This window comes from Garra rufa, chromosome 10, assembly GCF_049309525.1.
Source record: "Garra rufa chromosome 10, GarRuf1.0, whole genome shotgun sequence".
NCBI lineage: Eukaryota > Metazoa > Chordata > Actinopteri > Cypriniformes > Cyprinidae > Garra > Garra rufa.
Window position 1 is genome coordinate 47845370 of NC_133370.1, and position 27058 is coordinate 47872427.

General features: G+C 35.7%; 1 protein-coding gene across 1 annotated transcript in view; it reads left to right on the top strand.

The window, feature by feature from the left end:
- Positions 1–1176: 1176 nt before the first annotated feature.
- LOC141343722 (complement component C8 beta chain-like) overlaps positions 1177–27058 on the top strand; it is a 70862-nt gene continuing 44980 nt past the window's right edge. The window contains exons 1-3 of the mRNA XM_073848356.1: positions 1177–1422; positions 13719–14059; positions 26109–26248. Of these exons, the coding sequence (XP_073704457.1) occupies positions 13993–14059; positions 26109–26248 (207 nt within the window). The 5' untranslated portion in view covers positions 1177–1422; positions 13719–13992. The remainder of the gene's footprint in view (positions 1423–13718; positions 14060–26108; positions 26249–27058) is intronic.

Genomic DNA, 27058 nt, shown 5'->3' on the forward strand with positions numbered 1-27058 from the left:
TGTTTTTATAATCTAAAGAACCTTCTTTCACCACAAAGAACCTTTTGTGAAACAGAAAGGTTCTTCAGATGTTAAAGGTACTTTATGGAACCATTTAGACAAAAAAGGTTCTTCTATGGCATCGTGAACCACCTTTATTTTTAAGGGTGTATATGACTTTGTCAGCTTTTTATTTAATTATTTATGGAAATTGCTCTCTAAATTTTCTTCATTCACAATCAATCGCAATCATTGCATGGTTTGTTTGCGGCATTGATTGTCTGTATTTCATAATATTTTGTGAGATTGAGATTGAGATTGTATGAAAAAAATCAAGATGAAAAATAGAATAAAATTAGAAATATTATACAAGTTATAAAAAATTGTGTTGGTTCATGCAGTCATTGAGAGTGCATTTGAAATTTATTTTTTCAAAATGATGATCAAAAAAACAAACAAACAAACAAACAAAAACAGATTTAAATGATAGATTTAATAAAAACAAAAAAATCATGTGCTTAGCACACTGACATCACTGTTGGAGACAAAACAGACAACTGGGATTGCCACCATCTGTTAATGTTTGGATTAGGCGTAGTGTTTATATGTTAGATGCCACATGTCAGTCATGTGTGCCTGCTGTGAAAAACCAGATCAGACAAACATTGCAAGAGCCATTGCAAATATTACAGCCGTGATGATGACCAATCATTGTGAACTCCGTGACACCTTAAATACAGACTATAATGAGTACACTATACATATAGAGAAACATATATGTGAATGACTCACTAATGTACTGTATGCATATAAGATTAGGCATCAGATCCAGTTTTCAGAACCAGTGCCAAGCCAGCCGGAGAGCAAAAGATGCTTCACTGACCACTGTCTGCATCACTCCTGCCAATTTTAGGATGGACAGCCAGCAAACTAAACATTATCCTAACAGTTATACAATGTGCAACTATATCACAAAATTACAACACACGAAAAAAATACATAATTCTACCAATAAAATGACTTGGGTATGTGTTGTATGTATGTAGGGGTGGGCTTTTGATTCCCCATTTCCACTTAATCCTCTCCCATCCCCCTTCACTCATCTCCGCATTATCCTCCGTGCATTTGAATTATTTTGTCACGGGGGTCTCTCTCCTCCCGCCCCATCGCCTCATTTCTCTTCATAGCTGATTATTCTGCTGGAGAAGAGACATTTGATTTCTGTCTAGCGCCATTGCGATCGAGTATTTTGGGGACGGATTTTGATCGGAGAGGCTGAAACTGAGTAACTTAACGTGCTGGCACTTGTTCAGCCTGCATTTCGCATGCAGATGCTCTGAACTGGATTGAACTCATCATTTGACCATGAGAGCTGCTGGACACCGATAACGGTTGGAATAAAAAAAGCAATGCATTGGAAGTAAGCGCGCCGTTTGGCAGGAGGTGAGTAGCTGCAACGCGGTGTTTGCTGTTACAGGTGCGCAGCGTTTGGAGCCTGTAAATAAAAATGCATGAAGTTGAACGTCTTTCTCTTAAAAATGTAGCTTTTTATTTGAGTGAACTTCAGTTATACGTATTTTTGCTTCATTCTCGTTCGGTTTACGATTCCGTTTAAAGCGAGTCATTTTTCATGGTTGAATAATGGTTTGATGATGTTGATGTGTTGTGTATTAAGTAACTGTTCGTTCAAAATGTATTGTTTGTTATTTTTTCAGCCAACCTAAACATTACATTCTGTATGACTTAAGTTACTCAGGACTATTGGTTTTATTAATTTGTGAATATAGCCGATTGGGAACTGTACACTCACTGAAAAAAAATGATTTATTGAATTTACAATTTTTTTAAGGTAAGGGTTTGCAATCAATTTATTTTAGCTGCATTTAAATAAAAAGTTTAAAGTTAGTAAGCTAAATTGGTTTATTTAAATGAAGCTAAGACAAATTGATTGCAAACACTTACCTTAAAAAAAAAAAAAAATTGTAAATTCAATAAATCTTTTTTTTTTTCAGTGAGTGTACAGTTCCCATTCGGCTATGTTAATAAATCAATAAAACCAATACAGTCCTGAGGATTCTATTCCAACCACTTACCTTGATTTTTTATTTATTTATTTATTTACATTTTTTTTTTTTTTTTTTTATTGAATGAATAATTTTGTCAGGTAACTTAAGATGATGTGTGATCTCCTGATTGGCATCTTATAAATCAGTCAATCACTTTGTTTAAGACCTAAATGCTCATGCAAATAATTGATAATGTAAAAACCTGCTGCCAAGTGCCAACTCAGTTAAAAAAAAAAACATACTTTACCTTTAAATATATATCTATAGGTAGATTTAGTTGTGGATGTGGATGTGGCTTGATTGTGAATGTTGGCTTGTATGCTGTCAAACTGTGGTTTTTGGAAATGGGAGTTGGCTTGGGATCTTATCAGAAATAGATGAGCTTCATCTAAACAAGATTTTAAAGTGCATTGGTCCAACTACACTCTGAAAAATAAAGGTGCTTCACGATGCCATAGATTAGAAGAACCCTTTTTGTCTAAATGGCCAGCAACGGTCACACTGTCTTCGGAGGCTTTCTACATTTAATATTATTAGGACTCTAATGACCATGTATTATAAATCTTATATTGAATCTGTACTTTGCTTCTCTATATGCTGTTGGTTCGGAAATGTAAATGTTAAACACCGGAATATATTGAATGCCATTGTTAATCAAGGTAGTAAGCTTATTGGTATTAAGCAGACTGGGTTATTAGACTGCTTTGAGCGGACTGTTTTACAGAAAGCTAAAGCTATTCTTGCAGATTGTACTCATCCGCTGTTCCATGAGTTTAAAATGCTTCCTTCGGGCATACGTTATAGTATGCCTAAACATAAAAACAATCGGTATGGACACTCTCTTATTCCTATGGCTGTAAGGCTTTTAAATTCGTAAGATGTTAGAGAATTGTTGTTTACAACTTTTATGCTGCACCAATAATTGCCCTCTGGGCTAATAATAAACTTGAACCTTGAACCTTGAACCTAAAGAACCTTTAACATCTGAAGAACCTTTCTGTTTCACAAAATGTTCTTCGTGGCGAAAGAAGTTTCTTCAGATTATAAAAAGGTAAGAAAGAGATGGTTCTTTGTGGAACTAAAAATGGTTCTTCTGTGTGCATTGCTGTGAAGAGCCGTTTAAAGCTCCTTTATTTTTAAGAATGTTGTATACAAATACTACAGTAGATATAGTGATGCTTGTGAAATGAAATAATAAAGCAATAATGTCGTGTTGATTATGCTTGGCTTGTTCCAGGTCTTCGACCACATTCTAATTAAATATCACTTTGACAAATGATTTCAATTATTTTCAGTCGAATAAGGGGGCTGACTATGACAGTGATTTGCTGCAGCTAAGTGAACAGACATTATTCATTTTCCAATGAGACATGGTGATTTACAAGCTGGCTATTGAAAAGCTACATGACATTAATGTAAATACAGCACTTTCTTCTAAAGCAGTTAAACAAATAGATTCAGCATTTGTAGAGACAGCACTGCCTAATACTGCTGAAAGCAGGACAGTTGCATCTGAGCTTTAGTTGTGCAGTGTGTCAAAACTGAATGTGATCTTTTGAACAAATCAGTTTAAGACAAAGTTTTATTTGTCAGACCATGAAAATGCACAAAACACATTATAATACTATTTTGTCCTACATGCACATATTTGCTCTTCTAATGGTTTAACATTCTTGTTAGTGCTTGATTGTTTTTTTATCTATTTATGTATTTATTTTGTAGACTCACCTTTTCACTTCCTAAGGTTTGCAATTTGACTATGAACTTTACTGAATTTGATCAAACTCAGTCAAAATATTACTATTGTGGAATATTCTTACATTCTTTTTGTAGATTTTAAAAGGTAATAAAATTTCAAAACTTATTTCTGCAATCAGTTGCATTTTCAGCATCATTACTGCAGTCTTCATTGTCACATGATCCTTCAGAAATCATTCTAACATGATGATTTGTTGCTCAAGAAACGTTTATCAATGTTATCCTGCTTTATAATATACATACAGTATATATATATATATATATATATTTTTTTTTTAAATAATGAATAATTATCTATATATGCAACAGTATTCCAAATGCAATTTCAAATGTCTATTTATTAACATGTAATTCTGTAAATGATCAACAACTGTTTTTGTTATTTTTTGTTATCATTTAGCAACAATTACTGATTACCGAACATATTAGAATAACTTTTAATTTAAGTAATTTTTTTTATTTTTTATGTCTTACTATAACGTCTGATGCTTATTTTACACATTAAAATGTATGTGTGATGACCTTATTGAGCTAAATTCTGAACATTTTACACTCTTAAAAATAAAGGTTCCAAAAGGTGTTTTTTCAGTGATTCCGTAGAACCATTTTGGTTCTCTGAGAAACCTTTCAGTGAATAGTTCCTAAAAGAACCATTTTGAAGAACATTTTAAAAATCTTTTTCGGCTATAAAGAACCAAGGATATTCAAGGATATTCATGGAACCATCAATGCCAATAAAGAACCTGTATTTATAAAAGTTTATGGAATTTAGAATTCCCAGTTGACAATTTTTAAGGTTTGAAAAACAGGACATGTCTGGGAAAACAGATGAAGTGATCATCCTACCTTACAGTACATGGCAGATGTTGCTAGCCAACTGTGCATAATTCCTAGAGAGGAGAAAAACATCACTATATGAAGGCACTGGACAAAAACCAGTGTTAATGTCACCATATGGTTTAAAAATGCATTACATTTTAACAAGTTTTAGATGCAAGTCAAGACCTACAGCATCACCATCTGAGCATGACACTTAACATCATCACATGCTTCAGGGAGACTGTCTTTGTAACATGTGTTAATTCACTTTTAAGTAATCTGTTTTTTCAAGTAAATTTATTTACACTTTTACATATAAGACTGGGAAAGTAACATTAATTTCCCATCAAAAAACTCTATAAAAAACTGTTTATTAATAGTGAGTAAGGTATAGTTGCTGCCTTAATATTTTAAGTCTAGTTAACTCAAAAAAGTTTAGTCAACTTAAAATGTTAAGTTGTACAAAGTGACAACTTCAAATTTTAAGTTGAATCAACTCAAATATCTAAGGCAGCTTAGTAACACATTATTTTAAGTTGACTCAACAAATTGTGTTTTTAGTGTTTTTACAGTGTAGGTATTAAGCATGGATATGATAGAATATGGTCATGCAGAATAAGTCATTAGTATGTGCTTTATAAGTAATAAACAGCCTATTTGCATGCTAATAATGTCTTTTTCGTCACAGTGAACATTCAAAATGCATAGCTTTTTTCCTCATCAATTTGACTTTTTTGTCAAGGGAAGCAAATTTTCATTACAACACTGAATAAGCGAGACATCAGGAACATGTACTGTAGATGCCTCCAGGAACAGGTTCGGGAAACACTGTTTTAGACTCATTAGTCTGAGAAATTTGTCTAATCTCAGTGGATTTCTAAACCCAATCCCAGTCCAACATTTGCCATTTGGGGATTCCAGCAGCAGCAGCTGCCTTCAAGGCACATGTTCTCAATCCGGAATTACAGTGTAACATTAAATTGGCCAAATTATGAAGAAAATATGATACATTCATAGGAACACTCTGTCTAGCAGTGTAGTGTAATAGTTTCCCAAATGGAAGCTGTTTTATGTTGATGTTCTGTGATGTTTGGACGAGTCCGAACTGACTTTCTTTGAGTTGTGAAGCAGGCCTTTTAAGAAGACAGGAAAGTTGTACAAATTATGAGTGGAGAAAAAAAAGACTTTTTTTTTAAACAACAGCTGTAGGTTTGTCTGTTTCATATATTGTGAGTTACTCATTCACACAGTTTGTCCACCAAAGGAAAGTTAAAAAGAAGCACAGACATAATGCACAGTGAACAGAGGATCCCGCAGGGGAACGACAGCATGCTGTAGAAACACAGCGGCTTGATTTCATTACTACTGGAGCGCACCACATGACCTTAGCTCACAATCGCTCTTCCTGACTGATTCTGGCATTTCAACATTGAGTAAAGCGCTACATATCAAGCTCTTTATTATTACATAACACCAAGTTAATGCAGAAATGCATGCTTCGTAATCACTTGAAATATGATGATTTTAATCAGCAAAGTTCATTCAAGTGAGACTAATTGAGTTCAGGAGCTTTCCATGAAAGCCATTTATTTTATCTTTTAGTATATTTCAAATGCATTTCCACTTACGTCCAGTGGTGAGATCAGTGCATGATGTAGTTTTCATGATGACGAGTTTTGAAGTGTTTTTGTAGTAGAACATTGTCTGCTTTATGGCAAATCCTTTTTGCTTTTTACACTGTAAAAAGTGAACAGTTGGATCAACTTAAAAAAATACTTCAATTGGTAACACCTAAACATTTTAAGTTCTTTCAACCTAAGTTATTACATAAATTAATTATGAATTAAGTTGAAAGAACGTAAAATGTTTAGGTGCTACCAATTGAAGTATTTTTTTTTAAGTTGATCCAACTGTTCACTTTTTAAAGTGTATATCTGTCACAAACGGGACGACTGAGAGTAGGGATCCATTAGTAAGGCTTTATTGAGAAGTGTCGACAGGCAAGAATAATCACCAGAAAACAGGAACAACGTAGGTAATCGGGGAAACAGTTCAATAGACAGGCAATGGTCGCAATGGCAGGCAGCAGGAATCAATAACGGGGTACACAGTCCAGAGTCATACACAGAGAATCCAACACAGAGATAAACGCTTAGAATTACGACCATAGGAACAATAAGACTTCGCAAGGTGGCTGTGTGTGTGAGTGGCTTAAATGCAGTCAGAGTGATGAGGTGCAGCTGTGAGAACTAATCAGAGCAGTGAGAAACAAGGGCCAGGTGAATGCAGTGATTAGTGCAGTGGCTTATGGGGAATGAAGTCCATGAAGTGTGGTGCAAGAGTTTATGATGACAGGGAAGACCAGATACGTGACAGAGCCCCTCCCCAAGGAGCGGCTTCCAGACGCTCTAACCACCTAATACATCCTGGAGGGTGGTGGAGCGGAGGCGGAACAGGGGGAGGGATGGAGGGCCAGGTCCATGTAGGGGTACTGGAACCACGAACTGAGGCGGAGCCGACGGAGGGAGAAGCCATGGCAGAGGAAGGGTTGGCTCCTGCATGGGGCCGACCGACGGAGGTGGAGCCGGTGGAGCCCGAAGCGGAACCGGAGAGTCGAAGGTCCTGGGCGACACAGAGGATCCGGAGGGCCAAGGCGGAACCCAAGGCTCTGGCGACCCCGGCGGAGATGGAGGTCCGGAGGTACGCAGCGGAGCCGGAGTGACAGAGGATCGAGGCTGTGCCCACGGGAGGGAGGAGGTCCACAGAGCCGGCAGGACGGAGTGACGAGGCGCAGCCGGAGGAGTAGAGTCCAGAGGCGAAGGTGGGGCGACGACTGACCAGGGCGGAGCTGGAGAGACGATGGAGCCCGGAGGAGCTGGTGGGCCGATGGCCGACAACGGAGACGAGGGAGCACAGAGCCGGGGTGGAGCCGCAGGGTCGGAGGGCCGAGGTGGAGCACAGGACTCGGAGACTGGAGGTGATGGTGAGGGATCCTTCAGTCTGGACACCGATGGAGACTGGCAGTCCCACGGCAAGTCCTCTGCACCGAAGGTGGGATGTGGGTGAGTAGAGGGACTGTCAGGAGACAGAGGTGGCGGGACTGGAGCAGCAGGGAGGGTGGGTGGGAAACCACACAGTCCATGCATGGCCTCCGTGACCCGAACCGGGCAGACAGGAACCTCAGGACGACTGGATGGAACCAGCGGAGGCTCTGGAAGGCTGGGCGGGACCAGCGGAGATTCTGGAAGGCTGGGCGGGACCAGCGGAGATTCTGGAAGGCCGGGCGGGACCAGCTGAGACTCTGGAAGGCCGGGCGGGACCAGCGGAGACTCTGGAAGGCCGGGCGGGACCAGCGGAGACTCTGGAAGGCCGGGCGGGACCAGCGGAGACTCTGGAAGGCCGGGCGGGACCAGCGGAGACTCTGGAAGGCCGGGCGGGACCAGCGGAGACTCTGGAAGGCCGGGCGGGACCAGCGGAGACTCTGGAAGGCCGGGCGGGACCAGCGGAGACTCTGGAAGGCCGGGCGGGACCAGCGGAGACTCTGGAAGGCCGGGCGGGACCAGCGGAGACTCTGGAAGGCCGGGCGGGACCAGCGGAGACTCTGGAAGGCCGGGCGGGACCAGCGGAGACTCTGGAAGGCCGGGCGGGACCAGCGGAGACTCTGGAAGGCCGGGCGGGACCAGCGGAGACTCTGGAAGGCCGGGCGGGACCAGCGGAGACTCTGGAAGGCCGGGCAGGACCAGTGGAGACTCTGGAAGGTCGGGCATAACCAGTGGAGACTCTGGAAGGCCGGACGGGACCAGTGGAGACTCTGGAAGGCCGGGCAGGGCCAGTGAAGACTCTGGAAGGCCGGGCAGGGCCAGTGGAGACTCTGGAAGGCCGGGCGGAACCAGTGGAGACTCTGGAAGGCTGGTAGATATCTTACGCTGTGGCTCTGAGCAAGCAGACATCTTATGCTGTGGCCCTGGGCTAGCAGACATCTTGTGCTGTGGCTCAGGGCTAGCAGACATCTTGTGCTGAGGCTCTAGGCTGGCAGACATTCTGTGCTGTGGCTCTGTGAGTTCCATCATACACGGAGAACCAGATAACAACAGTGCATATTCAAAAAAGTCCTTCAGTGTACAGCTGAATTCCCCTCCAGGTAGCATTGATTTAATTGGTTCATTCAGTCCTATACGGAATAAGTCCTTGAAGTAAACCTCATCAAAAAATTGTATTCCATACAACAACTCACTGAAACGGTGAATATATTCCTCGACGGGGCGATCTTCTTGTCGGAGGAGCAGAAGTTGGTCGAACGGGTCCATGTTGAGATGCTGGTGAATAAAGCCGCTGGATCCGGGTGCGGCGAAGTCTTCTGTCACAAACGGGACGACTGAGAGTAGGGATCCATTAGCAAGGCTTTATTGAGAAGTGTCGACAGGCAAGAATAATCACCAGAAAACAGGAACAACGTAGGTAATCCGGGAAACAGTTCAATAGACAGGCAATGGTCGCAATGGCAGGCAGCAGGAATCAATAACGGGGTACACAGTCCAGAGTCATACACAGAGAATCCAACACAGAGATAAACGCTTAGAATTACGACCATAGGAACAATAAGACTTCGCAAGGTGGCTGTGTGTGTGAGTGGCTTAAATGCAGTCAGAGTGATGAGGTGCAGCTGTGAGAACTAATCAGAGCAGTGAGAAACAAGGGCCAGGTGAATGCAGTGATTAGTGCAGTGGCTTATGGGGAATGAAGTCCATGAAGTGTGGTGCAAGAGTTTATGATGACAGGGAAGACCAGATACGTGACAATAATACACCTTAAAAACAATTTGTTGAGTCAAATTAAAATAATTTGTAACCTGGCTGCCTTAAATTTTTAAGTTTAGTTAACTCAAAAAAGTTTCGTCATCTTAAAATGTTAAGCTGTACAAAGTGACAACTTCAAATTTTATGTTGAATCAACTCAAATATCTAAGACAGCATAGTAGCACATTATTTTAAGTTTAATCAACAAATTGTGTTTTTTTTGTGTTTTAACAGTGCATGTGACTCTATAATATCAGCAAATAGGCAAGATGCTTTAGAAAACCAAACACAGACATCAGATATGAAACTACAAGGACTTTCACAGAATTTATCAAAGTGCACACTCTGAACCATATAACCACAAACGACCATGATGATTCAGATGGTACAGAGTTTAATTAATCAGAGTTTATTGTAAGTGGCCTGTCCAGAAAACATGAAACTAAATACCATCAGGATGATTCACAACACTAAAATGATGCAATAAACACTAACTGAATAACAGTAACATAACAAATTATACATTATTGATAACACTTTGAGCTTTGCCTGTGATTTTGTCAATAGCAATGATCCTGCCTGCTATGTATGGACTACTAGCTAATATTTTTTTTTTCTTACTTCAATTTAGATTTCTGCATAATTTTTTAGGTAAAGTTTTAACTCTTCACATGTTTAATTACAGTACTGTAAATGTACACTTCTAAACACAATTGAAGCCAATTGCACTGGATATATTTGCTGAATAGGTTTCTCACTTTGTCACTATAATAACTTCCTACTTCAGACTGGATTCGGAAAAATCCAGCAAAAATTAATGCATATGATTTATAAAATGACTGGTATCAATTGCAGGTATATGTGATGTAAATAATAAGAATTTTAATAAAATACAGTTTTTAATAGTCAAGCAATTTGGATATGAATTGTAAATCCTTATTGAGGTATAATATAATATAATATAATATAATCCATCATTGAGATTTTTCTAGTTATAAGTACAATAGTAAGATTAGATTGATAATGATGTTAAATATATTAAAGATATCTGGGACTAAATGTTTTACTAGTTATTACTAATAAAATGTAATTATGACATGTCAAAACTAAACTGAAAATTGAATTACTGAATTGATTTATGATTAGTAATGCTGGGGGATCAGCTTTTCTTATAGAAATGTAATGTTCATATGTAAGACATAAAATCTGTTAACCCACCCCATTGTTAGATCTGGACAATTCACATTGCAAGGGCCAGTTATATAATAAAAAACTCAAAAATCTAAAAACACAATTGCAATCAATTGTAATATTCTTATTTTTCTTATAAATATTCTCATTAGTAACTTTAAAGAATGAAGCATACTCATGAGTCTGTGAAAAAATCTCTGTCATGTCAGATACACTTTCAGTTTCTGTCAATAAACACATTTGTTGTAATGCAACAACGTGAAAAAGCAAGAACATTTTAGGATAAAGCGATGTGCTTTGGGTTTTGATGTGTTTTCCCAAAGAATGTGTCACCAACAACCTGTCAGCTGTGTTCAGAGATATCAGCATGTATATCACTTGTCAAAACTAGAGCTTTTCAGGTTTCATGCATGGTAAACACACTATTGCTTCAGGGTAACACCAATATTTTCATTTGATATCTAGCAACTATACACTCAAAAAAAGGTTAAAAAAATCTAAATGCTGGGTGAAATATGGACAATCCCAGCAATTGGCTTACATGTTTAACCAAACCTTTTGATTTAAATATTCAAATATTGCTAAAAAAAAAATTACTGCATTTCATACTTAAAATGAATCCAAAATAAGTCGAAAATTAAAATGTATTAGTATGTTCAATAAATTAATATTTATTAAGTTGAATAAATTAAATAATAAACATTTTTAAATAGCTTATTCATAAATGTTTAGCTTTTGATTATTGATGATGCATCCAGTAACTAATAATTAGCCATACAGTAATTTTTATATATTAAATAAAACTACCCAGAAGGTAGGGTTAAACATTTAACCCAACTGCTGGGTCAAAACAACCCAATCACTAGGTTTTTTTGCCCATATTTCACCCAGTGCTGGGTTGTTTTTGATTTATGGTGAGCATTTGTAAGAAGTTATTTGTATGTTATGGGTGTTTACTGTAGGTGTAATATAATTGTGGTTGGTAGACGTGGGAAAATCCAAGGCTGTGAGGATGAGAAGTTGTTTGTGTTGAATGCAGAGTGCTTAAAACTTACCTGCAGAAGCATCCAATGCCACATTAGTAAGGTGTAATTTTTATTTGGGGCAAAGCACCTATTGTATCTGCTGGCGTTCTTTTTCTTCTTCTTCTTTTTCCACTCTTGAGTCAATGGCAACTTATAGAACCATTTGCAGGAATGTTGTGAAATTTGGCACATTGACTGAGGACAGTCTCAACATTAACCATAGCAAGTTTGGAGTCTCTAACTCAAACTCTCTAGCGCCACCACTTGTCCAAACTTTCACTCATGTTTATGCTAATAACGTTTGAAACGTAAGTCACAGAAAGGAAATTCTTTAGCATTTTTTTTTAACTTGTCCTAGACGGTTTGTCTGATTTTTCCCAAAATTGGCTCAGATCATCTTCAGATCATGGTGGCAAAATTTATGGAATTCAAGTTGATTAGTCAAACCGGTCTCGAATAGCGCAAATTCTAAGTAAAGCACGCAAAAATGGATGTGAGACTATATCTCCACAATGGTTAGGCGTATTGAGACCAAACTTGGTGTGTGTTATAAGAAGCATGACGTGAGTCAGCCTGCTTTGTTTTGGCACAGTGCCACCTAGTGGTCAGGAGATACAAAAATTGCTATTTTAGATTAAGAGGGGCATGCCGAGTTGAACAATACTCTGAGGCTTTAGCTCTGTAAAGCTTTGACATAATGACACCAAACTTTGTGTGCACCTTTGTCATCTGACACAGAATACACCACATCAATCTCATAACAGCAACACCTACTGGTCAACAGTGATAAATCTTTCAATCTTATTAATGGTGACTGTATTTGTTTTTGTTTTGTTTTTTTTTGCCTTTTTTGCTTAAAATCTTAAATACGTCTTTAATTGCTCATTTATGCAGCTGGTCTGATGCTGCTGACTTATCTTTATTATTATTATTATTATTATTATTATTTTGAAAGGTTAAAAACATGTATTTGCGGCAAAATAAATCATGCAAAGAGGTGCAATCTGCAACCATTACAACATCAGTGATTTTGTCTGAAAGGAAAAAGAGAGCAGGGCTAAATTTGCACAGTTTTTGGTGTTTTTGAGACTCTCAGGCTAATGCTTCTACTCAGGAGAGCTGATAAACCCAAGTGCAGTATACAATAAAAAACATGCAGAATCAAAACAAAACAGAAGACTTGACTTAAACTAGACAGAAAACAAAGACGTCAAATAGATAAAATTGATCAAGAATCAAAACAAGAAACTCCAAATGAATGTCGTAATATTATAAAAAGATGAGCAGTGAGTGATAAAGGGCACATGTTGGTTTTAAATATAAGGGAAATTAATGCTACAACAGGAGACAATCAAGACAGGAGAAGACAATAAACTGATGAAGATTAAAAAAGAAAATATCAAAATAAAAGCACATGACATTCAAGATGAAACAATAACAAAACCTGAACCCACTTGAGAGTCGGAAAGCAGATTACAATCCTGTAAATATTGTCCTAATGAAAAATGTAGCAGGCACATTTGAAGTGTTTCTTTGGTAGTTTAGAGACCAATAGCAATGCTTGTCAGCTCTGACCCAGATGAGAGGCAGTGCTTGAGCAGCAGATTGAGCGGTGCGGTGACCTAGTTAAACAGCGGTTTAAAGAGCAGTCATTCATCACATTAAATCAGTCTTTTGTCAGACACAGGCATGGTCACAATAAAACCACATTTTTTCAGAGTGACAGTGCAGGCCTTTTGGTTTTATTTGATTACACGTGTTCTGATCTGCTGCGTTTTTAGGAGTCTGATCACTAACAGTGTCTTTTCTAACCTCATCAATCGGTTCTTTCAAATGAACACTTGTTTATTAATGATGCATGACTTCACCAGCAGAAGCGCTCAAGTCTTTGAAGAGTAAGCAATGCTCTTCCTTTTATTGGTCAGAGTTGTTAGATTTCTTTAAAGGAAAACTATTTATTAAAAAGTAGGTCCTTAGCCTTTCATAAGTTGACTGGGAAAAGACTTTAATTTCAGTACATGTGTAACAGCAGCATCTGTACTGTCTTTGATAAACACCTCTTTTATTTCTGTCTCTCTCCACAGTGTCTCAGCCGAGTGCTTTGGATGCAGATCGAAAATAATGCCACTGAATCAGCTGCGAAACTATCAGAGGAACACTGTTAAACTTCAATACGGGAATATAAAGAACAAACACAGACGATCTCACTAACTGGACCAGTTTATTCTGTTTGAGTACTGGATGTAAGTCTCAGATGACTGGGGCAATATGGCCGCATTGTGAATTAGCCTCAGAAGACTAGAGGATCCTACAGGATAAGCATCCACATGCTACTGAGAGGAACAGAGACACGGGAGGATGTCAACAGAGGCAGAACTTCAAGCAGATGTCAAACTCACTGTCAAGAAGGAGTCCAGAAGACGAGGTCAGTTTTAGAAGTTTATTTCTTCATTGTTTTGCTGAAAGTGCTGGGAGGGTGCTGATGGCCTTAGACATCAAACCAGTCTGAATGTCACTACATAACTAGTGTAGTTCAGATATAGCACAGTAAACCACACTGACACTGATTTTTCAGTTGCATTTTATTTTGCATTATGTGTACTGTGCTTACAGTGAGAAAAAAATATTTGATCCCCTTGCTGAATTTATATTGTTTTATATGTTTGCTCACTGACAAAGGAATGATCAGTCAATAATTTTAATGGTAGGCTTATTTGAACAGTGAGAGACAGAATAACAACGCATTTTAGAAAAAATTATAAATTGATTTGCATTTTAATGAGTGATATAAGTATTAGATCCCCTATCAATCAGCAAGATTTCTGGCTCCCAGGTGTCTTTTATACAGGTAATGAGCTGAGATTTGGAGCACTCTCTTAAAGGCATGTATAAACCTGTTAAACCTGTATAAAAGACACCTGTCCACAGGCTACAAGACCATTGCCAAGCAGCTTGGTGAGAAGGAGACAACAGTTTGTGCGATTCTTTGCAAATGGAAGAAAACTGTCAATCTCTCTTGGTCTGGGGCTCCATGCAAGATCTCACCTCGTGGAGTTTCAGTGATCATGAGAACGGTGAGGATTCAGCCCAGAAACACACCGGAGGATCTTATCAATAATCTCAAGGCAACTGGGACCATAGTCACCAAGAAAACAATTGGTAACACACTACGCCATGAAGGACTGAAATCCTGCAGCATCCGCAAAGTCCCCCTGCTCAAGAAAGCACATGTACAGGCCTGTCTAAAGTTTGCCAATGCACATCTGATTGATTTAAAGGAGAACTGGGTGAAAGATTTTGTGGTCAGATGAGACCAAAATCAAGCTTTTTGGCATCAAATCAACTCGCCGTGTTTGGAGGAGGAGGAATGGTGCCTGTGACCCCAAGAACACCATCCCCACCGTCAAACATGGAGGTGGAAACACGCTTTGGGGGTGTTTTTCTGCTAAGGGGACAGGACAGCTGCACCGCACCAAAGGGACGATGGACTGGCCATGTACCATCAAATCTTGGGTGAGAACCACTGAAAATTGGATAGTCCAGCATGACAGTGACCCAAAACACACGGCCAAGGCAACAAAGGAGTGACTCAAGAAGAAGCACATTAAGGTCCTGGAGTGGTCTAGCCAGTGTCCAGACCTTAATCCCATAGAAAAAGGGAGCTGAAAGTTTGAGTTTCCAAACGTCAGCTTTGAAATCTTAATAACTTAGAGAGGATCTGCAAAGAGGAGTGGGACAAAATCCCTCCTGAGATGTGTGCAAACCTGGTGGCCAACTACAAGAAACCTCTGACCTCTGTGATTGCCAACAAGGGTTTTGGCAGCAAGTACTAAGTCATGTTTTGTGAAGGGGTCAAATAGTTTTTTCACTCATTATAATGCAAATCAATTTATAACTTTTTTTAAAAATGTGTTTGGTTGTGTTTCTATCTCTCACTTTTCAAATAGAACCAAGTAACAAGAAAATTGTGCAAATCAGAGTTTAATACTTGATTAAGAAATTTCTTTAATATCATTGTGCAAACAGTGAGCCTCTACTGTCTTTCATTTCACAATCAATTAAGGCAATTATTTATTAGACTCATTGTGTAGTTTCTGGACCATATTTGTCACCAATGTTTAAAAACTTTCTTGCTCTTCATGATTACTGTTTACCGATTTTTGAAAATTTAGAGACTCGGAAATAGAGGCAATATTTACTCACTCTTATGTGGTCATTCATGGTGTTCAAAACCTGTGAACAAACAAACAAACAAACAAAAAAATCTGTGAAATATTAACACTGTACTTTTCCATATTCCAAAAAGAGCCAAACAATCTTCATAACAGTAACATAAATCTAATGCCTTATCTTCCAGATCTTCTGAATTCGCATTATAGCTTTGGGCGATGCACAGACTGACATTAAATTAGTTATTTATTGATAATCATCTTGGCACGAGGCTCCACCTCAGTGCTGATATCTTATTCATGGTCAAACTTGGCAAATGAAAAAACACATCAGCACTGGTTCTGCCATGACATGTAACTACAGAAATTAGATCAGCTTGTAAATGATCACAACATGCACTTTTAAAACAAATTTCTTGTAAATTAATATTATAGGCTTATACTGCTTCACGGTAAGGCATGATTTGGAAGATGGATTTATGATACACTTGCTCATTATTTTAATTTTGATGACTTTGAATAAAAAAGCAAACCATGTAGCTTTAATAAAATTAACTTGACGTACATTTTTGTAAGAGTAGTTTGTGAAAATTAACTTTTGGTATGTATGTATTTGTCTATATTTGTATTTTTTTGTTGTTGTTGTTTTTAGTATTACTTTTAGTATTTTCATGAGATTTTTTTTTTTTTTCACAAATCAGAATACATTTCTAGGTTATGACGTTACATATATTTTATTAGTATTGACATAAACTAATAGGTAATTTGCCCACAATAACAATATAATACTCACAGATGCATATGCAAAAATTAAAACTGTTTATGATTTAGTTTGAGCAAGGCTTTTCTTCATTATTCACAACTAACACTTAGGCTCAGCCATTTAACTAAAATTATTACTCGATTGTCATGCATAAGTGAAAGTATGTCTCCTTTTTTAAATACACCAAATGAAAATTTGAAACTAAAAATTGATACTTGTGAACTGACACATTTTGCATTTGAAAAATGCACTACACTCTTAAAAATAAAGGTTCTTTATTGGTATTGATGGTTCCATGGAGAACCTTGAACATCCATGGAACCTTTCAAATGCAGAAAAGGTTCTTTAGATTTGTTTATGTTCTTCAAAATGGTTCTTTTAAGAACTGTTCACTGAAATGTTCTTTGGGGAACCAAAAATGGTTCTGTGGCATCAATGCAAAAATGCCTTCATGGAACCTATACACACATTTAGTTTGGAAAAAGTAAAAATCTAGCTCAATATTTAGGTGATATCATGTGATGAGGTGCTTGGAAACTGTCAAAGATATGAAGTCTAAAATGTTTGACAGTGATTATATGATTGTGTATGTTATTGTGTGTCTATCTGAATGGAGCTAATGAACTTTTAGGATAAAAACTCAACAGAGGAGAATAGGGAGATGAAAAGTGTCAGAATGGCTATACATAATGTCATTTCCTCATATAGGTGGCTTGTGTGTTTGTTCATGCAGATTATATTGTAAATGCAAAAACAGCTATAAATAGTGATAAATGCTGAGGTAAGACTTTATCTTTATGTTCTTCAAAATCTTTTTCTTGTATGACAAAAAGCCGAGGTTTGCCATGGCTGCATGTCAAAGATGAATGTGCATTTTAATTTACTATTTTGCAATGCTTTACTTTGTTCTGGCAAATATATATTACTGTACTCCACAAATAGAACTGCTTTACACCAGATAAGACAGAAATATTTAAAATCTTTTGAAAGAGTTAAAGAGTTTATTAAATGTATTATGATGGGTTTTTCTCCAGGTACTGCATTTTGTGTTCGAATTGAAAATACATGCATGCATAGTTGTCAGTTATAGTCTGGAAAGCTAATGAAATCTTCACCTCAGGATCGGAACTGTGAGAAATATAGCATAATTGTGTTAGATGCTGTTGTGTTGTGATGTTGTCTCTGATGAGAGATTCTGTCTACCTGTGTTCTGCTCTCACTGCCCATAAATGATAAATGAAATTGCCTCAACCTTGAATTTTTTCCATCTCCATAGCAACTGCTGCTTACCGACAGAAATCCATGTGAAAAGTGATTCAAACACACAGCTGTCTTGCAAGCGACACACACACACACACACACACACACACACACACACACACACACACACACACACACACACACACACACACACACACACACACACACACACGCATGCATAGTAACCTATGGCAATTCTGGCTGAACCTCAAACTCGTAGTCAATGAGCCACAGCCTCTGAAATAACAGCAACAGAAATATCACTCTGGGTTGAGACACTTTTAACATATTCACACTTGATGAAACACTAAACGTGTGATAATGGATCAAAAAAGCTTGTTGACTGCAATTTAAAATGAGTGAAAAATGTCTACTTGGAAAAAAGGTCCTTTTTTGGTATTATTATAAAATGAGAAGCACCTTATTAAAAAGCAGATCATTTTCACAAAACCAGTCTTAAGTGGCACGGGTATATTTTTAGCAATAGCCAAAAATACATTGTATGGGTCAAAATGATTATTTTTCTTTTAATGCCAAAATGTATTAGGATATTACGTAAAGATTATGTTCCATTAAGGTATTTTGTAAATTTCCTACCATAAATATATCAAAAAATAATTTTTGATTAATAATATGCATTAAGAACTTCATTTCGACAACTTTAAAGGCCATTTTCTCATTTTTCTTTTATTCTTCAGTTTTTTTTTTCGGCATCTTTTCTTTTTCTGACTTTTATTTTCATTTCATCTAGTCTTTCCCAACTTTTAGCTTTTTTTTTGTCCTTTTCTGTTATTTTTCTTTTGTCATCTTTTTTGTTCTTTTTCTGATTTCATTTCCTCTAGTCTTTCTAATCTTTTTTATTTTTTGTTTTTTTGCATAATTTGTTATTTTTCTAACTTTTCATTTCATCCAGTCATTCCCAACTTTTTGCCTTTTTTCTGTCCTTTTCGCTTATTTATTTATTTATTTATTTAGTTAGTTATTTATTTATCTTTTTCGTTTTTGTTTTCATTTCCTCTAGTCTTTCTAATCTTTTGTCTTTTATTTTTATTTTTTTTTATTTTTCTGACTTTTTTTCATTTCATCTAGTCTTTCCCAACTTTTAGCTTTTTTAGCCCTTTTCTGTTATTTTTCTTTTGTCATCTTTTTTGTTCTTTTTCTGATTTCATTTCCTCTAGTCTTTCTAATCTTTTTTCTTTTATTTTTTAGTTTTTTTAGCATCATTTGTTCTTTTTCTAACCTTTCATTTCATCCAGTCGTTCCCAACTCTTGCCATTTTTCTGTCCTTTTCGTTTATTTTTTTTTTTTTAATCTTTTTTTTTTTCATTTTCTCTAGGTCTTTCTGATCTTTTTCTTTTATTTTTCAGTTTTATTTCAGCATCTTTTCATTTTTTTTTCCGACTTCTAATTTAATCTAGTCTTTCCCAACTTTAAGCTTTTTTCTATCCTTTTCTGTTATTTTTCTTTTGTCATCTTTTAAGTTCTTTTTCTGTTTTCATTTCCTCTAGTCTTTCTAATCTTTTTCTTTTTTTTTTGCATAATTTGTTATTTTTCTAACTTTTCATTTCATCCAGTCATTCCCAACTTTTTGCCTTTTTTCTGTCCTTTTCGCTTATTTATTTATTTATTTATTTATCTTTTTCGTTTTTGTTTTTCATTTCCTCTAGTCTTTCTAATCTTTTGTCTTTTATTTTTATTTTTTTTATTTTTCTGACTTTTTTTAATTTCATCTAGTCTTTCCCAATTTTTAGCCCTTTTCTGTTATTTTTCTTTTGTCATCTTTTTTGTTCTTTTTCTGATTTCATTTCCTCTAGTCTTTCTAATCTTTTTTCTTTTATTTTTTAGTTTTTTAGCATCATTTGTTATTTTTTAACTTTTCATTGCATCCGGTTGTTCCCAACTTTTTGCCTTTTTTTCTGTCCTTTTCGCTTATTTATTTATTTATCTTTTTCTTTTTATTTTCATTTCCTCTAGTCTTTCTAATCTTTTGTCTTTTTTTTCTCACTTTCATTTTCATTTAATCTACAGTAGACTTTCCCAATTTTTAGCCCTTTTCTGTCCTTTTCTGTTATTTTTCTTTTGTCATTTTTTTTGTTCTTAATTTTCTCTAGTCTTTCTAATCTTTTTTTCTTTTCATTTTTTTAGCATAAATTTTTCTTTTTCTAACTTTTCATTTCATCCAGTCTTTCCCAACATTTATTCTTTCGTTTTTTTGTATTTTTTTCTGCATCTTTTTGTTCATTTAATCTGGTCTTTCCCATCTTATTGCTTTTCCTTTCCATTTTTCTGTTCAGTTTTTTCTTTTTTGCATCTTTTTTCTGTTTTCGTTTAATCCAGTCATTCTAGTCTTTTATTTTATATTAGACTGTGAATCAGTGATCATGCATGAATATGCATTTATCAAACTAGTTAATATTCATTTATGCAAACAGTCCAGATGTAGAGCGTGGTCAGTTGGTGACCTCTTCGTCCTGAGCAGAGGCTCTCAAACCTCCTTTGACGCTCCTTTGATCAAATCAGAATATCTAAGTACTTAGTGACATCAATCTCCCATTGATTGATTTGATTGATTGCTTGATCTTTGCCTGATTGATTTCTTTGCCTCTTTTGACTGCATTAGTGTTACATGTGTTGAAATAATCTCATTTCCTGTTTCCTGTGTATTCTGTAGTCAGTTTGTAGTCTAATTTTTCATTGGCTCCCCCTTGATTAGTTCCCCCGAGTTTGTCAGTCAATGTTTGCCGTTAGTTTCATGTGCCGTCTTGTTCTCTTTGTTCCTCGTTGTTTCATTTGGACTTTTAATAAATCCCTTGTACTTAGATCCAATGAAAAACATGCTAGTGTGTTAATAATCATGCTAAAACATGTTAGCAAAAAAAAAAAAAAAAAACATGCTAGCCACATGATAATCATGTTAAACCTGTTAATTGTGTTAAAACATTGTTGAAAGTCATGCTAGCAAGATGCTAATGATGTTGGAAACATGCTAGTAACATTTTATCAACACAATAATCATGCTAAAACATGCTAGCAACATGCTAATCATGTTAGAAAAACATGTTATCAACATGCTTACTACATGCTTATTATGTTGCTTATCAGCAACATCATGCTAAAAATGGTAACAGCATACTAATCATGTTAGAAAACATTTAGAAAATTGTGTTAAAACATGCTAACAACATGGTAATCATGCTAAAAACGTGTTAGCAACATGCTAACAATATACAAATTGTATTAAACATGCTAATAACATGATAATCATGGTAAAAACATGCTTATTGTGTTAAAACATGTTAACAAGCTAACAACATGCTAATTATGTTAAAGACATGTTAGCAACATGCTATCAATATGTTAATTGTTTAATATGCTAGCAAAACATAATAGTCATGTTAAAAACATGGTGAAATATACTTATTGTGTTGAAACATGCTAACAATGTGCTAGGCATGCTAACCATGATAGAAACATTTAAGCAACATGCCAATTAAGCTTAAACATGCTAGCAACCTTCTAACCATGATACAAACATGTTATCAATGTGTGAATAATGCTAGCAACATGGTAACAATATATTAATAGCATTAAAGCATGCTAGAAACATGTTAATTATATTAAAAACATACTAACAACAGACTAATTGTGTTAAAGCATGTTCACAACATGTTAATAATGCTAACCATGCTGGAAACATATTAGCAACATGCTAATTGTTTTCAAATAAGCTACAACCATGCTAACAACATGCTAATAATGCTAACAACATGTTAGCCACGTGCTAATCATGCTAGAAACATGCTAGCAACATGCTAATCATTGTAGCAACATGTTAACAGCATGCTAATCATGCTAGCAACATGCTAACAACATGTTAATCATGCTAGCAACATGTTAGCAAAATGCTAATCATGTTAAAAAAAGCTAACAACATGATAATCATGCTAGCAACATGCTAACAACATGCTAATAATGCTAACAACATGCTAATCATGTTAGCAACATGTTAGAAAAATGCTAATCATGCTAGAACCATGCTAGCAACATGCTAACAACATGCTAATCATGCTAACAACATGTTAGCAACATGCTTATCATGCTAGCAACATGCTAACAACATGCTAATCATGCTAGCAACATGCTAACAACATGCTAATAATGCTAACAACATGCTAATCATGCTAGCAACATGTTAGAAAAATGCTAATCATGCTAGAACCATGCTAGCAACATGCTAACAACATGCTAATCATGCTAGCAACATGTTAGCAACATGCTTATCATGCTAGCAACATGCTAACAACATGCTAATCATGCTAGCAACATGTTAACAACATGCTAATCATGCTAACAACATGTTAACAACATGCTAATCATGCTAGATCAAATGCTAACAACATGCTAATCATGCTAGCAACATGTTAGCAACATTCTAATCATGCTAGAAACTTGCTAGCAACATGCTAACAATATGTTAAGTGTATTAAAACATGCTAACAACATGTTAATCATGCTAGCAACATGTTAGCAACATGCTAATCATGCTCGAAACATGCTAACAACATGTTAGCAACATTTTAGCAACATTTTACAACGTCAGGTTGTATCAGGTTAGCTAGGCTCTCTCAAGCCAGCTCAAAGTTTAGTCACATTTTTCAGTGTTTCAGTTACAAGAACAACAAAGAATTTCTTAAAGACTAAAACTGGTTTTAATAAGGTTTGCTGAAACATAATTTTATATCTGTACATTGTAACTTTTTTATTTCTCTTCGGAACACTGTTGGCTGATTCAAAACAAGCCATATTGAATATTCTGCATTAAATATGAGGCGTATCTGGTAATTTGTCTCTCAGGGGTTGAAAGGTCAATGAGTTTCTGTGTCAGGTCTCCAAAATCTAAACAGCCTCTTGACAGATCGGTGCGTCTGGAGACTCTGGTCTTCCTCCCCATATGCTGCCATCTGTCCTGCTCTCACAGAACGGCTCAACATTTGACACACGCTCCTCTAGGAGATCCACTGATCTACTTTCATTTCAACACATCCAAAACAAAACAAAAATATTGAGCAAAGAAGTGGCTTACAGGAAAGCAGTTTCAGCTTCCAGAGCACACAGTTTAGGCTTTAGAACAAATATCATGTCAATAAAATGCTCTAGTTCAAAAACTACAATGTTCTCAATGGGTCTAAAGTTTCTAAATGTCTGTTTTTATTTATGGCAGAGTCCATGCCCTGGTCTGTTTTATCTCACGTTTAACTGGGTTTTAGATTCATTGCTGCACAAACGTAGGAAATAACATAGAAATATTAAATAGAAAAAGAAACAAGACATTCTTGTCTTTTTCTGGCTGCACCTTCCTTTCTGTTTATCTCCCAACACCATTATCTTTGCATCTTAAAACAGAAAAGCAGAAGTATGTTCAACCCTTGGCATTGTATAAATATTAATGCGAGAAAATCTGTGCATTTTCCTGGAAGTACTACGCTTGATGAGTGCATTTTAATACCAACCCTTATTTTACAAAGACCTTTTTGCAAGCTATTGTCTTTATGAATCAGGTCACCATTTAAGAGGTAATTAATTCATGCTGTTTTCCATTCTACCTTTTCTCTAGAGTCATTTCAGTTAAATTATCATTTGATTATATGCTAACAGACTGTGCTATACATGATTAACAACTGTACTCTAGCAATTTGGTAAATTATTTGTAGAGCTTGTTGCATTAAGTTTGTTTGTATGTAACTGCGGACAGTGTTGGGAAAGTTACTTTTAAAAGTAATGCATTAGTATACAATTATGTTACTAAGTAATTTTTATGTAAAGTAATGCATAATTGTTTGATTACTTTTTGTCACAAAAAAAAGTTAGATTTTGGAAGCTTTGTTTTTGCTTATGGGTGGCTGGGGGAATCCGTCTTACAGTTTAGTAAATATTCATTTTTAACTTTTGTGAAAATAATTTTTGCAGATCAACCAAAATTATTGCATCTCAACTATGGATTTTCTTAGAAGGACTATATACAGTATGTGACCTTTGGTCCACAAAACCAGTCATAAGGTTAAACTTTACAAAACTGAGATATGAAAGCTCAATAAATAAGCTTTCTATTGATGTATGGTTTGTTAGGATAGGACAATATTTGTCCGAGATACATCTATTTGAAAATCTGGAATCTGAGGGTGCAAAAAAATCAAAAGACTGAGAAAATCACCTTTAAAATTGTCCAAATTAAGTTCTTAACACTGCATATTACTAATCAAAAATTACATTTTGATATATTTATAGTAGGAATTTTACAAAAAATCTTCCTGGAACATGATCTTTACTTAATTTCCTAATGATTTTTGGCATAAAAGAAAAAACAATAATTTTGACCCATGCAGTGTATTTTTGGCTATTGCTACAAATATACCCCAGCGACTTAAGACTGGTTTTGTGGTCCAGGGTCACATATATATTAACAAAATGCTCTTTAAAATGCAGAGATAATGTGCTTCAAAAACTAACAACAAACAAACTCACAATTCTGACTCTTTACTCAGAATTGCATGATACAATCTCACAATTTTGACTTTTTTTCTCAGAATTGCATTATTTAAAAAAATATATTTGGATCTGAAGATATTGCAGTAATTATTTCAATGAAAGCTGCAGTTGGTAACACTTAATTTTCCTTGTAAAATATATTCTGCATGTAGTAAGAGAAAATTAAGCAAAATTACATGCAAGTAACTCTAATCCAACCCTCATTGTAACCTTAACCATATAGTAAGTTGATGTAGTTTACATTAATACTACTCAGTGCTTAAATGTATAATTACACTGTAACTTATTAACAACCTGTTAACTTGTTAAATGTATAAAATCAATGTTTATCTATGTGTAGTTAGACTGTAACAACCTGTTACTTTTTATTTTGCGGTGGAAGCAAAACAGAATAGAAAATTGTAAACTCAGAATTCAGAGAAAAACGTAGCAATTGCAAGATATAAACTTAGAATTGCCACAATTCTGAGGCCATATCAGACTTTTCAGACAAATTAGACTTAAAAAAATGAAAATATAAGACATATTTCAGAATTTTTTGCCGATATGTACTGAAACTATGGCAGTTTAGAGGACATAAACACATATGTGACCCTGGACCACAAAACCAGTCTTAAGTAGCACAGGTATATTAGTGGCAATAGCCAAAAATACATTGTATACTGTAGTTAAAAATGATACAGTTTTGTTTTATGCCAAAAATCATTAGGATATTAAGTAAAGATCATGTTCCATGAAGATATTTTTTACATTTACTTCCATAAATATGTCAAAACATATTTTTTAAATATGCGTAATATGCATTGCTAAGAACTTTATTTGGACAACTTTAAAGGTATCTCGAGCAAATATTGTCCCATCCTAACAAACCATACATGAATTGCAAGCTTATTTATTCAGTTTTCAGATGATGTATAAAGCTAAATTTACAAAAAATGACTCTTTCTCGTTTTGTGGTCCAGGGTCACATATGTACTTTAAAGTCAATCAAGGGGGTATTCCATTAAACAAGTTTACCAAATAAGTCAGGCTTATTTCAGTTAGTCTGACTTACTTTGAGCCAAATCAAGTGACAATAAGTCAGACTTAACTGAAATAAGCCTGGTTTATTTGGTAGAATTGTTTTATGGAACACCCCCCAGGTCATCTCTGCACTGCAAAAAATGCTTTTCTTACTTAGATTTTTTGTCTTGTTTCCAGCCAAAATATCTAAAAAATCTTAAATTAAGAAGGATTTTCTAGACGAGTAAAAATTATTTTCTTATTTTCAGTAAAAACAAGTCAAAATTAAGTGCGTTTTTGCTTGAAACAAGCAAAATAATCTGCCAATGGGGTAAGAAAAATAATCTTGTTTTCTGTTTGAAAGAAGATTTTTTTTCTTACCCCATTGGCAGATTATTTTGCTTGTTCTAAGAAAAAACTCACTTCATTTTGACTTGTTTTTACTGAAAACAAGAAAATAATTTTTACTTGTCTAGAAAATCTTTCTTGATTTAAGAATTTTTAGATATTTTGGCTGGAATCAAGATAAAAAATCTAAGTAAGAAAAGCATTTTTTGCAGTGTGATTGTTTTGATCATTTTTCACTTAACTTATATTTATGAACTGCAATTGCGGTGAAGAAACGCTTGCCATACAATGACATTGCACACTTGCACAAATACTCCATGCTCTACATGATTTTTCATCTTGACTGAATTGCAGTCTCACTCAATCTCTCTGTGTTGTTTGTGCAGGTCGCGATCGCAGCGAGCAGGCTCTGATTCAGCGCTTCAGGGGCGAAGGCGTCAGTTACAAGGCCAAGCTGATTGGGATTGATGATGTGACGGCCACCCGCGGAGACAAGCTGTGTCAGGACTCCATGATGAAGCTGAAGGTATAATAACAAGTCCTCAAAGAGCAGGAAGTGTGATTGCTTTACACAAGCTGTGTTAGGTTATGAAAGACAGCGGGACGATGCTTTGTTTTGCATGAGCTAAATACAAAGCGTGTGACATTCTGCCTTTGTAAATTGCTTTGGATAGAAAAAAAAATCTGTTGAATGAAAAAATGCAAATGCAAACAAAGGAAAGACATCTCATGGATGAAACATTAATTTCTTATTGATTATACACTGCAAAAAATGCTTTTCTTACTTAGATTTTTTGTCTTGTTGCCAGCCAAAATATCTAAAAATTCTTAAATCAAAAAGGATTTTCTAGACAAGTAAAAATTATTTTCTTGTTTTCAGTAAAAACAAGTCAAAATGAAGTGAGTTTTTTCTTAGAACAAGCAAAATAATCTGCCAATGGGGTAAGAAAAATAATCTTATTTCAAACAGAAATTTTTACTGAAAATAAGAAAATAATTTTTACTTGTCTAGAAAATCCTTCTTAATTTAAGATTTTGTAGATATTTTGGCTGGAAACAAGACAAAAAATCTAAGTAAGAAAAGCATTTTTTGCAGTGTAATGCTCTTAATAGCATGAAATGAAGGTTTTTCTTTTGGTGTCTTTGAGATCACTTGCTAGTGAAGGGTTTGACTTTAATCAATCAATCAAACACCTTTATCGATATAGCACTTTTAACAATACAGATGGTGTCAAAGCAACTTTACAGTATTAAATAGTGACAATAGTGTCAATAGTGCAAAAGTTCCATGTTACAGCAAAGTCAGATTTGCAAAGGACTCATCTGGTTCCCAGTG